The 19,975-nt window shown below is 43.0% G+C and overlaps 1 protein-coding gene across 1 annotated transcript in view; it reads left to right on the top strand.

Annotated features, from left to right (window-relative positions):
- The first annotated feature begins 2,393 nt into the window (after window positions 1-2,393).
- ankrd52a (ankyrin repeat domain 52a) overlaps window positions 2,394-19,975 on the top strand; it is a 36,335-nt gene continuing 18,753 nt past the window's right edge. The window contains exons 1-11 of the mRNA XM_034173077.1: window positions 2,394-2,586; window positions 3,095-3,178; window positions 4,144-4,222; window positions 9,798-9,868; window positions 10,028-10,228; window positions 10,366-10,453; window positions 10,594-10,736; window positions 16,844-17,056; window positions 19,366-19,444; window positions 19,547-19,661; window positions 19,834-19,916. Coding sequence (XP_034028968.1) covers window positions 2,560-2,586; window positions 3,095-3,178; window positions 4,144-4,222; window positions 9,798-9,868; window positions 10,028-10,228; window positions 10,366-10,453; window positions 10,594-10,736; window positions 16,844-17,056; window positions 19,366-19,444; window positions 19,547-19,661; window positions 19,834-19,916 — 1,183 coding nt within the window. The 5' untranslated portion in view covers window positions 2,394-2,559. The remainder of the gene's footprint in view (window positions 2,587-3,094; window positions 3,179-4,143; window positions 4,223-9,797; window positions 9,869-10,027; window positions 10,229-10,365; window positions 10,454-10,593; window positions 10,737-16,843; window positions 17,057-19,365; window positions 19,445-19,546; window positions 19,662-19,833; window positions 19,917-19,975) is intronic.

Genomic DNA, 19,975 nt, shown 5'->3' with positions numbered 1-19,975 from the left:
AGAAGAGGAGGTACTGCTGGCCCACCACCAGAGGGCGCCCTGCCTGAAGTGCGGGCTTGAGGCACCAGAGGGCGCTGCCGCCAAGGACACAGCCGGGGTGACAGCTGTCACTCATTATCTCAGAACAGCTATCACCCATCTACACTTCATCAGTCCACACCATAAATACCGGACGTCATCTCCACCTCGTTGCCGAGATATCATCTACCAGTAAAGGTAAAACTCTCAGCCGTTGCTTTTGTCTTTTCTGACAAGTGTTTGTTACACAGTGTTTGCAGTCAGTTCCGTGAGTGCTCGCAGCCGGATGCTGAGTGTGAGAGACGTGGAGAGCTGACGTCTTCGCTCCCCACGCTATTCTGTGATAAGTACTCTCAACTGCTGCACGTACCTGTTTTCTGGATAGGAGGTGGAGGTGGGATCTCCACCAGCGTTGTTACTGGGTGTACACACACCCACCTCTGATTGTTTCTGCTCCTCGCCAGCAGTACCACATCTGACGCTCGGAGACGGTGGCCACATGGGGATACAGGACTTGGCGGCTCCAGTATTCTCCTGGTTCGGTGGCGGAGGAAATCGTGTGGTTCCGGTTCTTCTCAGGACAGACGTCTTCTATCCTCGAGCCTGCCCACACGTCCCCTTTGTTGATTGACTATTATCTGACATTCTGTAATCTGCTGTACTTGGTTGTGCTCATTCACAACAGTAAAAGTGTTCATATTTGACTCTTTCATTGTCCGTTCATTTACGCCTCCTGTTGTGGGTCCGTGTCACAACACTTTCCCAACACTTTACTTTGGTTCTGAATCTTGTTTTTTTAAAGACTTCTATTCCTTTCAAATTATAACTACTTAGTCTTTTTTCAAACATATTTTGAATGTTTATTGGTAAGGTATTTTTATTATCTTGGTGCATTGTTTGTAATATTTTCAAATCAACTAAATCATGAAATTTAAGTACCTTATACTTAATGAATATTGGATTAGATGGATCTCTAAAACGACTATTGCTAATCATTTTTAAAGCTCTTTTCTGCAGAATAAATAATGGTTGTGTATAAGTTTTACATGTTGATCCCCAGATTTCTACACAATATTTGATGTTCAAACTGATAAACTTTATTGTTTTTGTGCAAATATTTGCTCATTTTCATATATTGTCTTTGTGGTGTATTCAATTGAATATAGGTTGAAGAGGATTTGCAAATCACTGTATTCTGTTTTTATTTACTTTTCACACAATGTCCCAACTTCATTGGAATTGGGGTTGTATGACTTGTGACATATGTTACCCTGTAACATGATAACTAAGCATGACACATGGTGCAAACTATTCCTTATTAGAACTCTATTAACCCAAACAATAATTTGCATAATTTTTTACTGAAATTGGAGAAACTATAATTTTTGACCCCTATACAAACTGAAACTGACGTTTGTCACCATTTTTGCTGTTTTGACCCCTTAACTCCAGAACATTACATCATAGATAGTCCAAACTATACATTTTTGGAATTGTTATGATTGGAAAAGTAATGTGATATAGTTTTCAATATAACTGGAGCATTTTTAAAGTTTGATCTCTGTGTAATTCTTCATTGACCCCTGTGATGGTTATCATACATTTTTGTGTAGGCCATGATACACTGAGGCTGGATTCTAAGTGCCGTTTTGTCCCCTTAAGTGGTACCGAAAACCTGCTTGGCCCATGGACTATTGAACCTTCATGGCAATTTTTTAAAAAGTGTTGTCTGCTCAGTTTATTATCACTGATTAGCTGAAGGCTTTTTAAAAATATATTTATTTATTCATTCATTAATTTATTTATTTGTGTTTGTTTGTTTGTTTGCTGGGTTTTGAACATTCTTACAAATATCACGCCATTCTTCTGATTTTGACATTTCACTTCAATTTATGCTACATTGTAGATATTTGCTTTTATTGTGAGTTTAAACTGCATAATTTTAGAAAATTAAATTTAAAGAAGACTGATTTTTTTTTTTTTAAGCATTAAAATGTGAAAATATTTCCCAAAGAGTTTTGAGGATGGTAAGCACTGGACTGGAGACTACGTGCTTGATTTTTCAGCAAAAGAATGATCAGTTATATTTACAAAACTATGTGGAGAGTGAGGCAGGGTAATTAAAAAAAAAAAGTCTGACATTATTAAACTTTTTTTTACTTTTTTCTTTTTTACAAAACTTTGCTTCGTTGACAAGCAGTCATTTTCTTAACTATATTTCATACTAATTCCAGTAGGTGGCGGTAATACACCATTTCATTGTTAACCAAACAACAAACTCACTTCTCTGCTATTCTACATTTGGCCTCACGGTGTCGACATTTCATCGTGGAAAGCGAAAGCAGACCGCCACGCCTGTAGGCGGACCAGCAGAATCTCAGCCTGCATCGTCAGACAGACACTGGATACAGACAACAACAGTGGCAGTTTATTTTGCAAACGGTCATGGGTGTAGTCTGAACAGTGGATACAGTAGCGCACTGCAGTATACCTCCAAGTTTCATCCTCATGAAGGAGCTCCGTCCTGGCTGAGTTTGGGAGATGGGAGTACTCAACGTTGCAGACCAGGTACGATGAAAGAAAGCGCTCCTTGTTTGTGGCGCAGTCTATTTGCTGAACACCACCGCCTCTTGTGCGCAGCATTTAACCTTTGGCTTGTTTTCACCTATAATGGTGTGCTTATATCACAATGCAAATGCAAACCAAGTCTGTGTGAGTGGTAGTGATTGTGGTGTTGTCGATGCTGTTGCCTAGAACATGCTTTCGTTCCAGGGCAGGGCTTGTTCTGGAGCAAAAAAATTAGCTAGCGTTATCGCCATTTGGCTAGCAGACGACACTGTACCGAGCACAGGGCCTGTAGGCCTCAGTTTCGGTTATGGCTATTTGTTGCAACGAAACGAGATGTTAACGAAACGAGATTCCACTTTTTTCAGTAGGTGAACTTAATGTTTTAATTATAATAGCACATCTAAGCTACTAATTAAAGAGTCCGTTGCGTCCGTGTGTTCTTTTCCGGCTGATCTCTTCAATGACATGTTATAACCGTGTAATTAGCCTTGTTGTTTGTGCATTTCAGCCTCCTCTGGTCCAGGCCATCTTCAATCGTAATGCTGAAGAAGTTCAACTTTTATTGCACAAAAAGGAGGATGTCAATGCACTGGTATGTATAACGTGCACCACAATGTAAAATAATGTCACATAATTAAAGGGGACATTATTGTACACTAGTTGCTCCCGATGGCAGCACCCTCACATCGGGGTGAATGTGAGGCATTATTGTAAAGCGCTTAGAGCATCTGATGCAGATGGAAAAGCACTATATAAATGCAGTCCGTTTACCATTTATCTCATTTGGCTATTGTAGAACACCAGGCGTCTTTGCTGTTACAAATGTTTGTGAAAGTATCTACACAGCGGTACCAAGATGTAATGTAGCCCTTTCGATTTTGTTTTGACAAACAAAGTAAAATGTTGCAACTGCGACTTGCATTGGCATTGACGACTGGTGACAGACAGTCTTGTGGTTAACATGCAAATAGTTAATGGTTTGGCAACATTTTTGAACGTGTACAAATGTCTGGGTTAACCCTGCACTTGTTATTACTTCTTTGTGTAGGAGATTACAAGCAACTTGCAGGTATTTACATGAAATAAATGCTGCCTTTGTTGTTGCATGTATAAAGTCGCATCAGGTGACCGTTTTTTGGGCCTCTTGGTGTTGCCTATGCCCTCACTCCCTCTTCTTCCTCTGTTGGGTGTATTGACAGTTGGCAAACCCAGCATCTACCACCAGCCTGACAGGTTTGTGTGGGTTAGTAGACTGACAAAATAAACCTCAGAGAGCAGCAGCTTTTTTCCTCCTTCAGATGGTGGATGTGCTGTTATTCAGTGCAGACTGGCTCAGTGGTTTAAAACAAGCTGTTTATTTTTAAATTTTGCTTGTAACAGGTGACTTTCAAAATGCGCATAGAATCATGAGACTTAATGGATGTGACTTGTGACTTGAAATCTGAACTGTTTAATTGTAAAATGTAGAAGCATATTTTGGACAGTATGGCTTCTTCTTGATATCAGTTACCACTTTAAAGTATTTGAAGGGATAATTTAAGTGTATTTCTTGCACAGGACCAAGAGCGCCGTACACCACTTCATGCTGCTGCTTGTGTGGGTGATGTCCATATCCTGGACCTCCTCGTTGAAGCAGGTGAGTGACATAGTGGTTTTTATTTTGCAAAGTTTTGAAATTTAATACTCTGACCCTCTAAATATGTTCCAAAAGGCCACCGCAGTCTCGTTTGGGGCGGGTGCTAAAGGGGTAAAATATGAGGCATATGATGTAATTTATCTACTTCTGGGGTACCAAGCATGGCATTTTCCATGGGTTTTTTGGCAAATTGCACGCAAAGTGAAAATGCAAAGAAAAAGTGAAGATGCGGTGGGAAAGTGGACATATGTTGCGGTTTGTTTATGATCCGGAGCTCAAAACATGTCGAGGAAGTTTTGCGGGCGAGAGAACAGAGGTACTCTGGTTAGCTGTGTGGGCTAACACTTAAGTGGTCAAATCCCACGATATCACAGAGGGTTCAAACAAGACTACGGTCTCCTATTGATGAAAAACATGATGTGTAAAATTTTCTTTGTATAAACTAATTTTTTTTTTCCCCCCCTCCCCGGGAACCATCACCTTATCGTGGTGGAGAGGTTTGTGTGCCGCTATGAACCTGAGAGCTGTGTTGTCTGGAGCCTTTGTGCTCCTGGTAGGGTCTCCCATGGCAAATTGGTCTCAGGCGAGAGACCAGACTAAGAATGGTCCACAAGACACCATGATAGAACGAGGGAGAGGAAATGTGACCCGGCCCAGAGGAAGCCCGGGGCCCTCATCTGGAGCCAGGCATGGATGTAGGGCACGTCAGTGAGCACCTGGTGGCTGGGCTTGCCGCGGAGCTCAGTTGGGTACAGCCTGAAAAGGCAACGTGGACCTTCCATCTCCACCCTGTGGGCTCACCATCCGCAGGGGGAACCGTTGGTGTCAGTGCACTGTCCCTTGGGTGGAAGTGAAAGTCGAGGGCCTCGACGGACCAAACCCGGGTGGCAGGTGCTAGCTATGGGGATGTGGAACGTCACCTCGCTGTGGGGGAAGGAACCAGAGCTTGTGCAGGAGGTGGGGCGATACCAGTTAAATCTGGTGGGCCTCGCCTCCACGCACAGCTTCAGCTCCGGAACCACTCTCCTTGATAGGGGTTAGATCTTATTTTTCTCTGGAGTTGCCCAGGGAGTGAGGCGCTGGGCAGGTATGGGGATACTCACGAGCCCCAGCTGAGCGCTGTGACGTTGGAGTTTACCCCAGTAAACAAGAGGGTCGCCTCCCTGTATCTTTGGGTGGTGGGGGGGGAAACTGTGACTGTTATTTGTGCGTATGCACCAAACAGCATTTTGGAGTATTTGGCCTTGTTGGAGTCCCTGAGTGGAGTCCTGTATGGGGTCCGGTGGGGGACTTCAACGCACACGTGAGCAATGACAGAGATACCTGGAGAGGTTTGATTGGGAGGAACGGCCTCCCTGATCCAAACCCGAATGGTTGTTTGTTATTGGACTTCTGTGCTAGTCACGGACTGTCCATAATGAACACCATCTTCAAACATAAGGATGCTCATAAGTGTACATGGTACCAGAGCACCCTAGGCCAAAGATCGATTTTGTGATCGTATCATCTGATTTGAGGCCTTATGTTCTGGACACTCGGGTGACGAGAGGGCCGAGCTGTCAACTGATCACCATCTGGTGATGAGTTGGATCAGAGGGTGGAGGAGGACTTTCGACAGACCTGGTAAGCCCAAACGGACAGTGCGGGTGAACTGGGAACGTCTGGAGGAGCCCACTCTCCAACAGATCTTCAACTCACACCTCTGGCACAGCTTCTCTAGCATCCCTGTAGAGGTTGGGGGCATTGAACCAGAATGGGCAATGTTTAAAAGCTTCCATTGCTGAAGCTGCAGCGGGGAGCTGTGGCCTGCAGGTCTTAGGTGCCTCAAGGGGCGACAATCCTCGAACACCGTGGTGGACACCGGTGGTCAGGGAAGCTGTCCGACTGAAGAAGGGGTCCTTCCGGGATATGTTATCTCGGAGGTCTCCAGAGGCAGTTGCAAGGTACCGACAGGCCCGAAGGCCAGCGGCCTCTGCTGTGAGGGAGGCAAAGCAGCGGGTGTGGGAGGAGTTCGGAGCAACCATGGAAAAGGACTTTCGGTCGGCACCAAAGTGCTTCTGGCAGACCGTGAGGCACCTCAGGGGGGGAAAACGGTGAACCATCCAAGCTGTCTACAGTAAGGATGGGACTTTGTTGACCTCAACTGAGGATGTAATCTGGCACTGGAAGGAACACTTTGAGGAACTCCTGTATCAGACCAGAGCTGTAGTAGGGGCAGAGCTGGAAGCTGATGGAGGATTTTCATCAATTTCCCTGGTGGAAGTCACTGAGGTTGTCAAACAACTCAGTAGTGGCAAGGCCCCAGGGGTTGATGAGATCCATCCAGAAATGCTGAAGGCTCTAAGTGTGGAGGGATTGTCTTGGATGAGACGTCTCTTCAACATTGCGTTGATGTCTGGGACAGTGCTTAAGGAGTGGCAAACTGGGGTGATGGTTCCCATATTTAAAAAGGGGGACCAGAGAATGTGTGCCAACTACGGGGGCATCACAGTACTCAGCCTCCCTGGTAAAGTCTCCTCCAAGGTGCTGGAAAGGAGGGTTCGGCCAATAGTCGAACCTCTGATTGAAGAGGAACAATGCAGGTTCCATCCTGGTCGTGGAACAACCAACCAGCTCTTTACTCTCACAGGGTTCCTGGAGGGTGCCCGGGAGTATGCCCATCCAGTCTACATGTGTTTTGTGGACTTGGAGAAGGCGTATGATCGGGTACCCCAGGAGATACTGTGGGGGGTGCTGCGGGAGTATGGAGTGAAGGGGTCCCTTCTCAGGGACATCCAATCTCTACTCGTAAAGCGAGAGCTGTGTTCGGGTGCTTGGGAGTAAGTCGGACTCGTTTCCGGTCTAGGTTGGCCTCCACCAGGGCTGCGCCTTGTCACCAATCATGTTTGTGATATTCATGGACAGGATTTTGAGGTGTAGTCGGGGGGGAGGAGGGTTTCCAGTTTGGTGGGCTCAGGGCCTCATCACTGCTTTTTGCAGATGATGTGGTCTTGTTTACTTCATCGGCCTGTGACCTCCAACACTCACTGGATTGGTTCGCAGCCGAGTGTGAAGCAGCTGGGGTGAAGATCAGCATCTCTAAATCTGAGGCCATGGTTCTCAGCAGGAAACCGATGGATTGCCTACTCCGGGTCGGGAATACGGCCTTGCCCCAAGTAAAGGAGTTCAAGTACCTCGGGGTCTTGTTCACAAGTAAGGGGACGATGGTGCGTGAGATTGGCCGGAGAATCGACACAGCAGGGGCGGTATTGCATTCGCTCTATCGTACTGTTGTGATGAAAAGGGAGCTGACCCAAAAGGAGAATTTCTTAATCTACTGGTCAAACTTCATTCCTACGCTCACCTATGGTCATGAGGGTTGGGACATGACCGAAAGAACTAGATTGCGGGTACAAGCAGCCGAAATGGGCTTCCTCAGGATGGTGGCTGGTGTCTCCCTTAGAGATAGGGTGAGATGTTCGGTCATCCATGGGGAGCTTGGAGTAGAGTCGCTGCTCCTTCACATTGAAAGGAGCCAGCTGAGGTGGTTCGGGCATCTGGTAAGGATGGCTCCTGGGCACCTCCCTAGGGAGGTGTTCCAGGCACGTCCATCTGGGAGGAGATCCTGGGGAAGACTCAGGACAAGGTTGAAAGATTATATTTCCACACTCACCTGGGAACGCCTCGGGATCCCCCAGTCAGAGGTGGTCAATGTGGCATGTGAAAGGGAAGTGTGGGGTCCCCTGCTGGAGCTGTTGCCCCCACGACCCGAACCCGGTAAAGTGGTTGAAGATGAGTGATAAGTGAGTAACTTAATTTTTAGCGGTAGTTCAAAGCATTGGAGTTTTTCTATTTTCTGCAATATAACACTATACAAACTAAAGCTTAATGGTGCCCCAACCCATCCTAAACAACATATCAAAAGTTCTGATGAATCCTCCTCACGCTCACTTAGAAATTTAAGGTTGCCTCCATGGGTGATTTTCAAGCTTTAGTTAGTATAGCATTATATAGCATGAAAATGGCAAAATTTCAATGCTTTTGAGCTACCTCTAAAAATGAATTTATACAAACAAAGTTTTACGCAGCATGTTTTTTCATCAACTGGGGTCAGAGTATTAAATTTCAAATCTTAGGAAAATAAGGACCACCTTAATGAACATGTGCTTCTTATACTGCTTAAAATTGCCATACTGGTTGTGTTTGATATTTGACATAAAAATATAGACATGTCAGACACATTGTGTTTGTGGCAGCTGATTTGCAAAGCATAATATTGATCAGTAAAAGATTAAAAACTTGTACCAGCTGATCCTTTTCCTGTTTGTTTTAATGCTCAAATGTGGATACACGTAAAATCCTGAAATGGTTTTATACTTTTGGGGGGGTTGGGGGGGGTGCGCACCTTTTCATTCCCAGCATGATTACGGTGTTGGATGAATCTGGAAATTGTCTGTTGAACCTTTATGGCAGCAGTGAACACAGCGTTTTAAGACATTCGCAGCGTGCCCCTTAACTGCAGGTGTGTGCCAGAATGAACTAAAGCCAGGTGCACCAAGGAGAGACAAAAAGATGGTTTCACCTTCTCCTTTCCAGTTTTATGGTTTAGAAAAAGTCTGCTGGTAACCTAAGAATGAGACACCAATATATTTGACTTGAGCATCAAACTGATAGACATGAGCAGATAGTCATTTTCTCTCTTTTTTTTCCTGTGTAAGTACACACTCTCTTGCTGAGGTTGGACGAAGTCACCAGCAAGTCACTGTCAACTCATGAATCGGCAAGTCTCAAGTCATAGTGACCACCAGTTGGTGCAAGCTGACTTGAGACTTGAGTTGTGATTTTTGACTTAAGACTTGCCGATTCAGGACTTGACAGTGACTTCATTCCACCTCTGCTCTCATGTATTTGCACATTGTATAAAATCATGAATAAATGTAAACACACTGATGTACTTGCTTCTCTAATTTTAATGTTGTGCATTCAGTAAGGTTAAATTGTTAGCTGTCCTTCGCATTTCTCATCGTAACACCATGTGTGTTTATATGAAGTCCAAATTTATGTCAAATAGGAAAAAGTGGAGGTGGGGGTTCTTCTTAGTGAACATGCACAGTTTGCATCGAGAGTAGAGAGAAAAGACTGAGACAGCGAGGCTTTTTATGATTTATTTCACAGTTGGTATAGTTTATTTCATAGTTGGTAGGGTTAGACCTTACTGGTGTGAAATGCCCTGAGGCAGCTTTGTTGTGATTTGGCGCTACATAAACGAAATAAATTGAATTGTATAGTTGTCTTTTATTTGTTTATTTCACTTTGAATGAAGAGGGCTGTCGCTTTCCAGATGTCCTATGTGGTATTGTGTATATTAAATGCTTTGACTGCCCACTCAGCACATTATTGACCATGCAGTTATGAGGAGACGACAGTCAGGCGACCATCTGCGAACGTCCTCCTTTGAAGGCAGCATTTGTGTTAGCACTGCATGATTAACTGGCATTGTGTTCACTGTGGGTTTTTCCCTCCTTCATTATTGTTTTTCCCCCATTTGACACATTTGGTTTTACTCTAATGACCGATTGATTTCTTTGCCTGCTAGGGGCCAATGTAAATGCTAAAGACCATGTGTGGTTGACGCCACTGCACAGGGCGGCTGCTTCAAGGAATGAGGTAAGTAACAAACATCAAACTAATTGCTTGCTGCTGTTGCAACAATTCCCATATGCATTACATTTTAATTCATGCACAAACAGTTTGTACTGACAAGGAATTTCACAGCAGACCATGGGTATATGTCCTGTAAACTCACATTTGCTTCTTTCTGCCCAGAGAGCAGTGAGTCTGCTGCTGCGGCGCGGAGCAGAGGCAAATGCACGAGACAAGTTCTGGCAGACACCGCTTCATGTGGCCTGTGCCAACCGTGCCACACGCTGCACAGAGGCTCTGCTAACCCAACTGAGCAACCTGAACATGGCAGATCGCACTGGCAGAACTGCCCTGCACCATGCAGCTCAGAGTGGGTTCCAGGAGGTGAGGCACAGGACAAAACATCTTTCTTGTTTATTTTCCTTCAGTTTCAGTTCAACTTATTGAGGTAATGTTGTTAATATGATGATAAATTTTATGATGGGCATGCCTGCAGTTGTCTTTAATCGTTTTTCTTCTAGATGGTGAAGCTGCTTCTGAACAAAGGAGCCAATCTGAGTGCCATCGATAAGAAGGAGAGGCAGCCAATTCATTGTGCTGCCTACTTGGGTAAAACAAGTTTTACATTCTTCCCATGATGCACCACAGGAGCAACTCCATTTGGATGCTTTACTGCTATAGCATTAACAGAATTAATTAATATACTAGGGTCTTCCCCGTCATATTGTCTGTTCTTATTTGACCCACAGGACATGTGGATGTTGTGAAGTTGTTGGTGTCCCGCAGTGCAGACAAGAACTGCAAGGATAAGCAGGGTTACACGCCTCTCCATGCTGCTGCAGCAAGTGGTCACATTGAAATTGTTAAGTACTTGCTGAGGATGGGGGCAGAGGTCAGTGGTTTTTGTAGTGGAGAAACAGTTTTTCTTTAATTGAAGTAACTAGGTTATGCTGGCTATATATATATATATATATATATATATATATATACGAGGTCTCTTAGATAATAAACCGACCCTTTTATTTATTTTTTTTTTACTATATGGATTTGAATGACATGCGATTACACCAATCATGCTTGAACCCTCGTGCGCATGCGTGAGTTTTTTCACGCGTGTCGGTGACGTCATTTCCCTGTGGGCAGGCCTTGAGTGAGATGTGGTCCCGCCCTCTCGGCTGAATTCCTTTGTTTCACACGCTGCTCGAGACGGCGCGCGTTGCTTTATCAACATTTTTTCTGGACCTGTGAGGAATATCCGAGTGGACACTATTCGAGAAATTAAGCTGGTTTTCTGTGAAAAGTTTAACGGCTGATGAGAGATTATGGGGTGTTTCTGTCGGTGTAAGGACTTCCCACGGAGCGGGACGTCCTGCAGCGCTTCCAGGCGCTGTCGTCGGCCTGTTTCGAGCTGAAAACATCCTAATTTAAGGCTTAATTCACCCAGGACATCGTGAGAGAACAGAGAAGATTCAGAAGAGGCCGGCATGAGGAATTTATGTGGACATTCCACTGTTTAAGGACATTTTTTAATGAAAGACGTACGCGCAAATTCGCCGAGTCGTTTCCGTGACGACTCGGCAAATCTGTGTGCGCCGCGACAGGAAAAACACCTCCGTGTTGAAAACCATTTGTAGAATTCAGGCGGCTTTTAATGGCTTTCAACAAGTGAGTAACTGAGAAATTGTTTAACAGCTTGGGCATGTTCCAACTTGCCCGTTAAGATTTCCAACGGAGGTGTTTTTCCTGCCGCGGCCCCCCGCGGTCGGGTCCAGCCCGACATGCGACTCTGCCCGCACGTTCTTTCATTACAAAATGACCGTTAACAATGGAATGTCCGAATAAACTCCTCATGCCGACTTCTTCTGAAAGTTCTCTGTTCTCTGACGACTTACTGCGTCAACAGAGCCTGAAATGTGGAAGTTTTCAACTTGAAACGGCGAGACGCTGCCGCCTTGAAGCGCAGATCGCCGTCAGGCGCCGTGGACCGTCCTTAAAGCGACACTACCAGACCAAAATCTCTCATCAGCCGTTAAAATTTTTACCGAAAACCAGCTGAATTTATTGAATGGTGTCCACTCAGTTGTGCCTTACAGTTTTGAAAAAATTTTTATCAAACAAAGCAACAGTCTCTGAGCCATTCCTAAACAATGAAAAAAATCGACGAGCGGGTGGACGACTCCTCACTCAGACTGCCCACAGGCGAATGACGTAACCGACAGGCGTGAAAAAACTCTCGCATGCCCACGAGGGTTCAAGCATGTCTGATGTAATCACACGTGATTCAAATCCATATGGTTTTTGAAAAAAATAATAAGGTCGGATACTTTTCTAATAGACCTCGTATATATATATATATATATATGAGGTCTGTTAGAAAACTATCCGACCTTTTTATTTTTTTTTAAAAACTATATGGATTTGAATCTTGTGCGCTTGCATCAGCCAAGCTTGAACCTTCGTGCGCATGGGTGAGTTTTTTCACGCCTATCGGTTGCGTCATTCGCCTGTGGGCCGTCTTTAATCTGGTTGTAACGCTCCTTAATCTGTATGACACCCAGAGTATCCCCACCGAAAGCCGTCTGAATCTTCCGAATGGTTTCCACCTGGCTGTCTCTCACAGTTTCTGGAAAAATTTGATTCAGCTATGCTCCAATCGCTCAGCCATTTCCCTGACAATAAAAATCCGACGAGGGGGGTGGACCAGTGCTCACTCAAAGCCTGCCCACAGGCAATTGACGCAACTGACAGGCGTGAAAAAACTCACGCATGCACACAAAGGTCCAAGCTTAGCTGATGCAAGTGCACGATTCAAATCCATATAGTTTTTTAAAAAAATTAAAAGGTCGGATAGTTTTCTAACAGACCTCGTGTGTGTGTGTGCATATATATATATATATATATATATATATATATATATATACATATATATATATATACACAACCCCTGGCAATAATTATGGAATCAGGGTGTCCTTCCTGTTGCACCAATAACTGCATGTCTTTTACCTTTATAATGGACTCTGTTTTTGTTGTTGTTCTACAACCCCTGGTAAAAATTATGGAATCACCGGCCTCGGAGGATGTTCATTCAGTTGTTTAATTTTGTAGAAAAAAAAGCAGATCACAGACATGACACAAAACTAAAGTCATTTCAAATGGCAACTTTGTGGCTTTAAGAAACACTATAAGAAATCAAGAAAAAAAGATTGTGGCAGTCAGTAATGGTTACTTTTTTAGACCAAGCAGAGGGAAAAAAAATATGGAATCACTCAATTCTGAGGAATAAATTATGGAATCACCCTGTAAATTTTCATCCCCAAAACTAACAGCTGCATCAAATCAGATCTGCTCATTAGTCTGCATCTAAAAAGGAGTGATCACACCTTGGAGAGCTGTTGCACCAAGTGGACTGACATGAATCATGGCTCCAACACGAGAGATGTCAATTGAAACAAAGGAGAGGATTCTCAAACTCTTAAAAGAGGGTAAATCACGCAGTGTTGCAAAAGATGTTGGTTGTTCACAGTCAGCTGTGTCTAAACTCTGGACCAAATACAAACAACATGGGAAGGTTGTTAAAGGCAAACATACTGGTAGACCAAGGAAGACATCAAAGCGTCAAGACAGAAATCTTAAAGCAATATGTCTCAAAAATCGAAAATGCACAACAAAACAAATGAGGAACGAATGGGAGGAAACTGGAGTCAACGTCTGTGACCGAACTGTAAGAAACTGCCTAAAGGAAATGGGATTTACATACAGAAAAGCTAAACGAAAGCCATCATTAACACCTAAACAGAAAAAAACATGGTTACAATGGGCTAAGGAAAAGCAATCGTGGACTGTGGATGACTGGAAGAAAGTCATATTCAGTGATGAATCTCGAATCTGCATTGGGCAAGGTGATGATGCTGGAACTTTTGTTTGGTGCCGTTCCAATGAGATTTATAAAGATGACTGCCTGAAGAGAACATGTAAATTTCCAAAGTCATTGACGATATGGGGCTGCATGTCAGGTAAAGGCACTGGGGAGATGGCTGTCATTACATCATCAATAAATGCACAAGTTTACGTTGATATTTTTGGACACTTTTCTTATCACATCAATTGAAAGGCTTTTTGGGGATGATATCATTTTTCAAGATGATAATGCATCTTGCCATAGAGCAAAAACTGTGAAAACATTCCTTGCAAAAAGACACATAGGGTCAATGTCATGGCCTGCAAATAGTCCGGATCTTAATCCAATTGAAAATCTTTGGTGGAAGTTGAAGAAAATGGTCCATGACAAGGCTCCAACCTGCAAAGCTGATCTGGCAACAGCAATCAGAGAAAGTTGGAGCCAGATTGATGAAGAGTACTGTTTGTCACTCTTGGAGCATTCTTTTGTTTTTCATGATTCCATAATTTATTCCTCAGAATTGAGTGATTCCATATTTTTTTTTTTTTTTCCCTCTGCTTGGTCTAAAAAAGTAACCGTTACTGACTGCCACAATTTTTTTTCCTGATTTCTTATAGTGTTTCTTAAAGCCAGAAAGTTGCCATTTGAAATGACTTTAGTTTTGTGTCATGTCTGTGATCTGCTTTTTTTCTACAAAATTAAACAACTGAATGAACATCCTCCGAGGCCAGTGATTCCATAATTTCTGCCAGGGGTTGTGTGTGTGTGTGTATATATATATATATATATTATATATATATATATATATATATATATATATATATATATATATATATATATATATATATATATATATAATCTTTTTTTTTTTTTTTTTTTTTTTTTTTCAATTTATTTGCAATTATATAGCGCCAAATCACAGCAGAGTTGTCCCAAGGCACTTTACACAAGTAAGGTCTAACCCCACCAACCCCCAGAGCAGCAGTGGTAAGGAAAATCTCCCCTGAGGAAGAAACCCCAAGCAGACCACACCCAAAAGGGTGACCCCCTGCTTGGGCCATGCTACAGACACAAATTACAGAACAATTCACAATACAAATATACAAGAAATGCTGTTGGTGCACAGGACAGGGGGGTTTTCAGCACAAATACCCCACACATCTCTGGATGGAGCTGCACCTTAAACAGAGAGGAAAAAAAAACAGAATCAGGCATCAGAAAGGCAAGAAATACAGTATAATTTGCCAGCATCAAACAACAAGAACTACGAAGGTGATCACCGGCCACTAGCCCTAAGCTTCACTAAAAGACCCAGAATTTAGGTAAAGTTGAGGCTGCGGCATGCTCCGTTTCCTGATAAAATAATTAAAAGTATAAAAAGTGCAGAACTATACTATGCCAGTATGCTAGCCATACAAAAGGGAAATAAGTGCATCTTAAGTCTATGCTTGAAAATCTCCACAGAATCTGACTGTTTTATTGATGCAGGGAGATCATTCCACAGAACAAAGGCACGATAAGAGAAAGCTCTATGACCCGCATACTTTTTATTCACGCTAGGGACACAAAGTAGTCCTGCACCCTGAGAACGCAAAGCCCGGGCCGGTACATAAGGTTTAATTAGGTCAGCTAGATAAGGAGGTGCCAGGTTGTGAACAATTTTATAGACTAGTAGCAGAACCTTAAAATCTGATCTCACTGGGACAGAAAGCCAGTGAAGGGATGCCAAAATGGGTGTAATGTGGTCAAACTTTCTGCTTCATGTCAAAAGTCTGGCTTCAGCATTTTGAGCCCTAATGCTGGACTGCGGTAAACCAGAAAATAGAACATTGCAGTAGTCCAGTCTAGAAGAGATAAATGCATGGATCAGGGTCTCAGCATCAGCCATAGACAGGATGGGACGAATCTTTGCTATATTTCGCAGGTGGAAGAAAGCAGTCCTCTTAATATTTCTAATGTGGAGGTCAAAGGACAATGTAGGCTCAAAAATTACCCAAAGGTTCTTCACTTTGTCAGTGTGATGTATGACACATGAGCCTAGGCTGAGCGTTAACTGGTCAAATTGATGCCACTGGACCAAGAACCATCATTTCAGTCTTATAAGAATTTAAAAGTAGGACATTTCTAGACATCCAACTTCTCACTGATGCAAGGCAATCTTCTAAGGATTTTATGTGAATGAGATTATCAGCAGTTATCGGGATGTATAACTATATAAAGGGAAAAGCAGGGGGGCCTAAGACGGACCCCTGTGGAACCCCAAATTTTATGTCGCTACAGTTAGAGGTAGTGTTACTGTACAAAACATAGTGAGAACGACTGGTCAAGTATGATGTCAGCCATGCAAGGGCACTCCCAGTAATCCCAAAATGATTTTCCAGCCTATCAAGTAGAATATGATGATCCACTATATCAAATGCAGCACTGAGATCTAACAGCATCAGAACTGTAGTGGTGTCCGAATCCATTGCAAACAGAAGATCATTCACCACTTTACTGAGAGCCGTCTCTGTGGAATGATATTTTCTAAAAGCAGACTGCAGTGGGTTGAAGATTATTCTCGGTAAGATAGTCCACGAGCTGCCGTGACACCACTTTTACCAGAATTTTAGAGCAAAATGATAGATTTGATAACGGGCAATAGTTTTTCAGTACACTAGGGTCAAGATTAGGTTTCTTAAGTAATGGTTTAATCACTGCAGATTTGAAACATTTAGGAACAGATCCAGAAGTTAAAGATTAATCATTTCCAGCACGGTCGGCCCAAGAGTGGGCCACAGGTCCTTAAACAGTTTTGTTGGTATAGGATCAAATAAACAGGTTGCTCTTTTTGTTGACGTTACGAGTTTTGTCAGCATGCCTAGAGAGATACTCTCAAATTCTGTAAATATAGGTAATACCTCAGTAATGGCGCCCACCTCAATAGCAGGGTGTAGTGGCTGGGTTGAGGCATGCTCGGATATGTTTAACCTCATGTCTTCTATTAAGTTAAACATTACTTCTATCTAGGTTAGGTATTACTTCTATATATTGGAGAACATGTTAAAAAATGCCCTTCAGTCACAGTGGAAATGTTTCTATGTGTGTTTTAATCTCAGATCGATGAGCCCAATGGCTTTGGCAACACTGCTCTCCATGTGGCGTGCTACATGGGCCAGGAGGCTGTAGCAACTGAGCTGGTAAATCATGGGGCCAATGTTAACCAGCCCAACAAGACCGGCTTCACCCCTCTACACCTGGCTGCTGTGTCCACCAATGGTGCCCTGTGTCTGGAGTTGTTGGTCAACAATGGTGCAGATGTCAACCAGCAGGTATCAGATGGAATCTGGATTCCCAAAATCTAAATATTTTTATAAATATTGCTTAGGTTGATTTAATATACTTTAGCTCAAAGCTTTTGTTTCTATTATTACTAACTACAGGTTGATCATATTGATGTATGTTCACCTGCAAGTAAAAATGTTCAGTTGTTTTATTTTACTATAAACGTGACCAAAGGGGGCAGGGTTTATAGCAGAAATTACTAAACTGATTTTTATTTATTTCACATTCGGTTTATGTAATTGGTTGTGCATTTATTTCTTTACTTTTAATTATATTTCTGCTGGACATGGGTCGATAACCGGTTTCATGGTATACCGCGGTATGAAAAAGCCACGGTATCAAAACCACAAAAATTTTCCATTAAGCCGTCCCTACGGTATGAGTGGGTTATGAGAATTCTTGCCAGGCAGAGCGGAGGCAGCCACTGCTGCCCTTCCCCCTGGCGCGCACCTCTGTCTCTGTTTACAAACAGGCAGCTAATGTTAGCTAGCTCTGCATCATGACTGAAGGAGGCGAAGCCTGCACTGAACTTTTCCCTCTGTCTAATAGGACCAAGTCAGCTTTTTCGTTTTATTTTCTGCGGAATAGCCCTTCAAGCCAAAACGGTGGCAACAAAGCACCATAGCTATGGCCTGTGTCGGACGCGGAGGATTACATGGATGAGTAAACTTTATCCCATCTTTGAAACCATTGAGAAGTACAAGAGATGGTCTCGAGTCGTGCTTGTGGTTGACCAAATTTCTCCCACAAACATGTCAAGAAGGACAGATACATCTATTCCAAGCACTTTGTTGGTGAAGCTGGGCCAAGTATTGAGCATCCGGAGTTCCGGACCTTATTCTAGCCACATAAGCAAGTAAGTCATGTTTCCCACGGTGCAGATGCTACATTTCTAAAAGAGAGACTATTATTTTGATATTTTCCCTAAAGTTATCAGTGGTTTTGTGCTCGTAGACATCGCGTCAATTAATGCGCCTGAATCACACGCGCTTCATATGCAGCTAGCCATAATGTTGTTAAAGCACATTTTAAAGCTATACGTAATACCATGAAACTGCGGTATTTTTGCCCACAGTTATCATACCATCCAAATCTCATACTGGCCCATGCCTTATTTCTGCATATTAAATTAAATTTGTCTAGCTGAATTTATAAAAAGTGTGCTAGCAATACTTTTCAAATTAGGCTCATATAATTTGTGATGCTTGGAGAGGTGCAATGCAGATTTCACTAGCGTATATACCATTGTGTTGCCAGCAGTTATCCATCATGTGATGTCGACTAGGAATACAGGTTTCATGGTAAACCATGATTAAAAGATCCAGATGGGCGCAATGCAAAAATGAACAATTCTTCATCCAGGCAGAGACCGACCATAACAAAGACATAATTGTGTGGTGGTGGAACAACCTGACATTCAAATACATGTGTAATAAACAGCTTATCTGTCATCAGTCTGCTCTGCTCTGTATGCCAATCTCTCACTTGCGCCACTCCCCTGACATACACGAGAGGCACGTGTCATGTGATCTCCATGAACATTAAACCTGCTTCTGTGACCAGAGTGCAGTGCAAATGTCTGCCAGTTTGTGCTTTAATATCATTGTTAGATCACTTGTGAGTATTGGAGTGACGGATCATAGCTGAGTTGTATGGAACGTCACCCTCGGTTCACAGCACATCCGATCCGTGGGTTCGAAATATCTGAACCAAACAGTGGGTTTTTCGATCTGTGACACCCCTGCTGTTGAAGCATTTGAACTGACATATTTCTCCGGTCACTAATTTGTGTAAACAAATTCACTTGCCTCCTCCAAATGACTGACAGGTGTGCACACACCTGTTAAATGTCAGATAAAATTAGACAGAAAATTGAGAATGTGGCACAAACTTAGTATACTTGAAGATGCATCAAGGGCCAGTGTCCCCTGTTGCCACCCCCAAGAAAAAAAAAACACCCTCAGTTTCCTTGATAAGATGTTACTTAAAGCTGTGAAAACATTTACTTCAACTACACATTATAAATCTAAAAGGGGGGGGGAGGGGGGTTCTTAAGGTACTAACAGCAGATGGAGTTTCAAAAGAAGAACAGCAGACTGAGATATACTCCACTGAAAATGTAACATGTTTATTATTGTTTGTCCACCTTTAATTGGCAGAAATCAATTTTGACGCTTATTCACAGATGCTATAACCTCTTAATTCACAAGTTGATATACTCCGACTCTGTAGTAGAAATTAAAAAATATGCAGAGTTTGAGTTGTTGTTGGTGGTGGGTTTTTTTTTTTCATACAGAGCAAAGAAGGAAAAAGCCCCCTGCACATGGCAGCCATTCACGGACGCTTCACACGGTCTCAGATTCTTATTCAAAATGGTAAAGTGATGGCACTATCTGACTGATCTTTGGTGATATGTTAGCGCAGGCTTTACTCTCATGCTAATGGGTGTGTGCTCTCTTTGCCTTGCTGTACATCAGGTGGTGAAATTGATTGTGTGGATAAGTATGGCAATACCCCCCTCCACGTTGCTGCTAAGTACGGGCATGAACTGCTGATCAGCACTCTGATGACCAACGGAGCAGACACGGCTAGGTATGAGAAGCACTATTGCTCATTAATGTGTATTAATTGGCTGTTATGTACAGTACACTATGACCCTTAATACATTGATTGTCACATTATATACACAAAAACCCACACAAAAATTACACATTGAATTGTTGTTTAAATTTAATCCCGTGTTTCTAAAATCTTGCTTTTCCAGACGTGGGATCCATGGAATGTTTCCTTTGCACTTAGCTGTGCTGTACGGGTTTTCAGACTGTTGTCGCAAGTTACTCTCCTCAGGTTTGTGTTTGTTGTATGAATGTGTGCTGTCAGAGTTCCTGAACATTCGGTCTCTGGAT

The sequence above is a fragment of the Thalassophryne amazonica genome, chromosome 6 (genome assembly GCF_902500255.1).
Source record: "Thalassophryne amazonica chromosome 6, fThaAma1.1, whole genome shotgun sequence".
NCBI classification, from domain to species: domain Eukaryota; kingdom Metazoa; phylum Chordata; class Actinopteri; order Batrachoidiformes; family Batrachoididae; genus Thalassophryne; species Thalassophryne amazonica.
This window is presented reverse-complemented; position numbering and strand designations above follow the sequence as displayed.